Source organism: Scyliorhinus canicula, chromosome 2 (genome assembly GCF_902713615.1).
Source record: "Scyliorhinus canicula chromosome 2, sScyCan1.1, whole genome shotgun sequence".
In the NCBI taxonomy this organism is placed as follows: Eukaryota; Metazoa; Chordata; class Chondrichthyes; order Carcharhiniformes; family Scyliorhinidae; genus Scyliorhinus; species Scyliorhinus canicula.
Window position 1 is genome coordinate 187,851,046 of NC_052147.1, and position 6,000 is coordinate 187,857,045.

At 46.4% G+C, this 6,000-nt stretch overlaps 1 protein-coding gene across 1 annotated transcript in view; it reads right to left on the reverse strand.

The window, feature by feature from the left end:
- Positions 1-1,305, reverse strand: part of itgav (integrin, alpha V) — a 200,121-nt gene extending 198,816 nt beyond the window's left edge. The window contains exons 1-2 of the mRNA XM_038789214.1: positions 717-1,305; positions 229-359 (exon numbers count right to left, since the gene is read on the reverse strand). Coding sequence (XP_038645142.1) covers positions 229-359; positions 717-886 — 301 coding nt within the window. The 5' untranslated portion in view covers positions 887-1,305. The remainder of the gene's footprint in view (positions 1-228; positions 360-716) is intronic.
- Positions 1,306-6,000: the final 4,695 nt, after the last annotated feature.

Genomic DNA, 6,000 nt, shown 5'->3' on the forward strand with positions numbered 1-6,000 from the left:
TTCAACTGATCGGACCAGTTCCAAGCATTAAATGTCGATGAAACAACTCCAGTGATCAGTACAGACTTGATGAGCCGAATGGCTTCCTTCTGCACTGTAGGGATTCTATGGTAAAATACTTGATTAAAAAACCTTCCATAATTAGGCGACGCAATAACTTGCATCAGATCTGTCACCCACTCAGCTGGCAGTGATTATTTACAAAAAGTTAAACAAGAATTCACATACCTGTCTTGTCAAATTGAAATTGCTCGCAGTTGTTGCTGCCCTTGGTCCAGGGGCACTTGTATACTGCCCCACCTTCCACAATGTCTGGCTGCGAAGTATTTGCCTTTGGGGCTCCGATTAGAATATTCGTCCTAGTAAGAATACGAGAAAGTGCAAGAGAGGCAAAAGCCTTTGTTCAATTTACTGTAGTCACCTTTCCGCAAGTATACATTAATCCCGTGCAATGTAACGGACTGGTCAAAAACATTCTGCACTGAGATTTGTCAGATACCATTATTGGTAAGATTTGACTGAAAACAAAGAAGATTTAAAGATCCACGCTTCGTTTCATTTCTTAACGTGAACAGTTATAGCAATCGAAGCAGTTCACTAAACCGGCATTCGTTATGTTCAAGCATTTAGAATTTTGTCGCAAACAAACTCGGTCCACTGTCGATGTATACCCCAGCTCGCCTCACACCACAATACTTCTATATAATCTTACTTACTGTGTCGGGGAAGGTGTGAAAAAGTCCACAGCAAATCCGAAGTAACTGCCCGCGGGACCGGAATAAACGGAGATGTTGTTGGCCTCCAGGTTAAAGCTGTGACAACAGGAGAGGGTGAGGAAGATGAGTGCCAGCGCCCGGTGCCCGGCGCCGGAACCCACGGATGCCATTCCTCCCAGGTCCCGGGAATTCAGTCTGGGGAAAGGAGTGTTTGTTGTTAGCGGGCTGGATGGTGACTGTGACACCGAGGCGCCTGCAGCAGGCCCGGCCCGGCGAACTGGCTCACTCTCCCTCCCTCTCCTCGCTGCAAGGGCGGCTGACCCGTCGCGCGGGCTCGGGCTCAAAATTTCGACTGAGAACCCCGGCCTGGGCGCTGCCAATGGCAACAGAACGGCCGCTCGTGTCAGGAAGTGAAGTGAGGGCGCTGTCGGACGTGAATGAGGCGATGTGTTGCTCGCCCCCCCCACCACCACTCGAGCTTTAAAGGCAGCTTTCCACCAACGTCTTTCAGGAAAGTGAGGGGGGTGGGAAGCTCCACCCAGCCAGACTTACCGCAACTTAATGCTTGTCATACCTTCCCCCACTCCACCACCTCCCGTCTCCTACATTGTACATTCCAGCACACTACTGGGTCGGAACAACCAACTGGCCTGCACGGGAGACCATTCCTGGCAAACTTGGTGGGCGACTTGTGTGGTTCTGTGAAAACATTTGGCTCAATTACCCAGCCCCTTTCCCAGGGTATAAATAAAGCAACTCGAGTAGAATGTGACCTGTTTAATGCAGACACGGCTGGTAAAATAGATGACAACTGTTTAAAATAGTGCACAATCAATTTCAATTTCATCTAGATGAAGTTACAATTTACACACTTAAGGCATCATCCATAACACTTGCAGGACTATCAACAATGGAAGGAAGTTAGTAATGACATTTGTGGTCATTGAGAATGCCAGGTTCTTTTCAAACATAATGTGACATTTTTCAGGATACATTAAAATAAATTACATTGTAAACTAAAGTAAATGCACTGAATGATCAGTGAGGCCACTGGAGTTGCTCATCCAGTACAGATAGAAGCCATTCTGCTCATCAAGTCTACACCAGCCCTTGAAAGAGCACCCTACCTAAATCCACACCTCCACCCTATCCCTGTACCGCAACGTAACCTTTGGACACTAAGGGGCAATTTGGTGTGACCAATCTACTTAACCTGCACCTTTGATAACTTAATCTTTGGACTGTGGGAGGCAACAGAAACACCCGGAGGAAGAATATGTAAGTTCCACACAATCACCTGAGGCTGGAATTGAACCTGGGTCCCTGGAGCTGTGAGGCAGCAGTGCTGACCACTGTGCCACCGTGCCACCCAATAGTATGATGAACAATCATTTACACGGCTAGTAAAGCAGGAGGAGGAAACTAATAGGATTAGCAGACCATAATAATTATAATACAGCAAAAGTTCCCACCATGCTGGTGCAAACTTTTTAAAATATAAATTGAGAGTACCCAATTATTTTTTTTCCCAATTAGGGGCAATACAGTGTGGCCAATCCACCTAACCTGCGCATCTATGGGTTATGGGGGCGAAACCCATGCAAAGACGGAGAATTTGCAAGCTCCATGCGGACAGGGACCCAGAGCCGGGATCGAACCTCAGTGCCATGAGGCAGCAATGCTAACTACTGAGCCACCGTGCTGCCCAATGCTGGTGTAAACTTGACAAAACTGGCAGGACCAAGACTTTTCTTGAGAAATGAGAAATAATAAACACAATAAAAGTCTTGTGAGATATATTATACACCCCAGAATTATCTCATGTCCTTTCTGCAATGTCCCACTTACAACGATTACCTACTGCACCAATGTTATTGTATCTGTTAACTTCCAAAGGCCCTTGGGCCTGCAACTATCTCTAACTTGGCTACGTGTTTGAGTTTTAATGCTGGTTCCTCTCATCCATCCCAGTTACAGGAACAAAGGGAGAGGTGGAAAACTGAATTATAAGGGATGGATGATACTTCATTAATGACCTTTCCTGAGTCATAAAGTAAGGAGTGGGGTTGATCATAATAATGACAGTGTTCAGCTCCATTCACAACTCTTCCAAAAATTAAGCAACTTGGATTTGGATTGGATTTGTTTTTATTGTCATGTGTGCTGAGGTACAGTGAAAAGTATTGTTCTGCGTACAGTCCAGCCAAATTATTCCATGCATGAAAAAAGCATAAGGTATACATAAATACACAATGTAAATACATAGACACAGGCACTGGGTGAAGCACAAAGGGGTGTAGTACTACTCAATGGAGAACATGTGTGAAGAGACCAGGCCAGAAGAGGGTCATTCAAAAGTTTGGTAACAGCGGGGAAGAAGCTGATTTTGAATCTGTTAGTATGTGTTCTCAGACTTTTGTATTTCCTGCCTGATGAAAGAAGTTGGAAAAGAGAATAACCCACGTCGGAGGGGGTCTTTGATTAGGTTGCCCACTTTCCCAAGGCAGCGGGAGGTGTAGACAGAGTCAATGGATGGGAGGTGGGTTCGCGTGATGGACTGGGCTGTAGTTTCTTACAGTCTTGGGCCGAGTAGTTGTCATACCAGGCAGTGATGCAGCCAGATAGGATGCTTTCTGTGGTGCATATGTAAAAGCTGGTAAGAGTCAATGTGGACTTGCCGAATTTCTTTTGTTTCCTGAGAACATATAGGCGCTGTTGTGCTTTCTTGGTCATAGTATCGACGTGAGTGGACCAGGACAGATTGTTGGTGTACAGCTAGGAATTTGAAGCTGTCAACCATCTCCACCTCGGCCCTGTTTATGCAGACAGGAGTGTGTACAATACTTTGCTTCCTGAAGTCAATGACCATCTCTCTAGTTTTGCTGACATTGAGGGAGAGATTGTTGTCGTTGCACCACTCCGCTAGGTTCTCTATCTCCCTCCTGTACTCTGACTCATCGTTGTTCGAGATCAGACCCACTATGGTCATGTCATCAGCAAACTTGTAAATGGAGTTCGAGCCACATTTTGCCACGCAGTCGTGTGTGTACAGGGAGTTTAGTAGGGGGCCTTGCGGGGTTCCAGTATTGAGGACTATCATGGAGGAGGTGATGTTGTTTATCCTTACTGATTGTGGTCTATGGGTCAGGAAGTTGAGGATTCAGTTGCAGAGTGAGGAGTCAAGTCCTAGGATTTGGTGCTTTGATATGATCTTCACTGCGATTATGGTGTTGAAGGCGGAGCTGTAGTCAAGGAATAGGAGTCTGATGTAGGAGTCCTTGTTGTTGAGATGCTCCAGGGATAAGTGTAGGGCCAGGGAGATGGTGTCTGCTGTGGACTGGTTGTGGCAGTATGTGAATTGCAGTGGATCAAGGCATTCTGGGAGCATGGAGTTGATGTGTCTCATGACCAGCATCTCAAAGCACTTTATACTGATCAATGTCAAGGCCACTGGACAGTAGTCATTGAGGGAAGTTGCCTGGTTCTTCTTTAGCACTGGTCCCATACCAACTTACAGCAGTACCTGAGTAACAGCCTGGCCTGAGCTGGCAAATGGAGGAAGTGCCAAATAATAACCATAAAATTCCTACAGTGCAGAAGAAGACCATTCAGCCCATTCTGCACCGACCCACAGAAAGAGCATCCTAGCTAGACCCTCTCCCCTCACCCCCCCCCCCCCCCCCCTCCTCCCACACCCCGCCATATCCTCGTAACCCCACCTACCTGCACAGCCCTAGACAATAAGGGGCAATTTTTCATCATGGCCAATCCACCTAACCACCACACCTTTGGACTGTGGGAAGAAACGAGCACCCGGAGGAAACCCATGCAGACATGGGGAAAAAGAACAAACTCCACGCAGACAGTGACCCAAGACCGGAATTGAACCTGGGTTCATGGCACTGTGAGGCAGCAGTGCTAACCACCTTGCACCGTGCTGAGTCACCATATCAACCAATAGAAGGCTTAGCTAGCAACCCCCGCACCTCCTCACCCGGCCCCTGTTCTTCATCAGGACAATCATCATATAATCTCCTATAATTACTATTAACAAAAATTGGAATTTGATGAGCCGCACCCAGTATTGTGGTTAAAGAGCCTGATATTCTGCAATTTAATGGTTTATCTTCTCACTCCTAATGGAATTTTAACCACTCACCTGCACAGGTGGAGCCCGAAGAATACTCGAGCAGCTTAACATCAACTATAGCAGAGCAGTTCACTTGAATGGTATCCTTATCACTTGATTCAGTATTCACCCCCTCAATCACTAATGCAGTGACTGCAATATATACAATCAGAATGGATTGAAGTTAATTAAATGTAATCCCTTCCACTTCCCCCCTCCCCTTCATCATTATGACCAGCTGTAAGACTATGGGCCAGGACAATATACCCGCAGAATTACTTTCAATGCAACTAGAATAGGTAGCGGACAGTTTGGATTTTTAATGATGGTGTCAAAATGGATGGTTTGGGATTCTTTAAAAAAGAGTCAAGATGAAGGAGAAAGGTCACAGCCTAAAGTTGTTGAGCTCAATGTTCAAAGAGGGTTTGAAAAGAATATTTGGGACCTTGAAGAGTGAGGAGGGAGGAGGTAAAGGGGCAGATGGTACATGTTCTGCAATTCAAGGGAAGGTCTCATGGCAATGAGATGAGGATTTAGGGTTGATAGAGGTGTGGACTAAGGTCTCACAGAGGGACCGATGTCTGTGGAATGCTGATGGGGGCAGTGGGGCATGGGTGGTGAGGGGCATATGTGTTTCATGATGGCATCATGCTGACGTTGGCGGAAATGTTAAAAGGCGATTCTTTGCATATGAAGGCTCACACCCCACTTCCTGAGAAGACTCCATTCTATTCACCCAGATTCTCGGCCTCCATCAATCTTTTTCAATGATGCCACCTTTAGAAACAACGCTTCTGATATGTCTGCCTTTTTCCTTAACCAAGGTTTCTCCTCCTTTGTGGTTGACAGGGCACTCAACCGTGTCTGACCCATTTCTCACACCTCTGTCCTCACCCCTTCGCCTCCCTCTCAGAACCATGATTACAAGTACCTCTTATCTCTGGTTGGCAATCAGTAGCTAGTGGTGTCCCTCAGGGATCCGTGTTGGGCCCACAATTATTCACAATTTACATAGATGATTTGGAGTTGGGGACCAAGGGCAATGTGTCCAAGTTTGCAGATGACACTAAGATGAGTGGTAAAGCGAAAAGTGCAGAGGATACTGGAAGTCTGCAGAGGGATTTGGATAGGTTAAGTGAATGGGCTCGGGTCTGG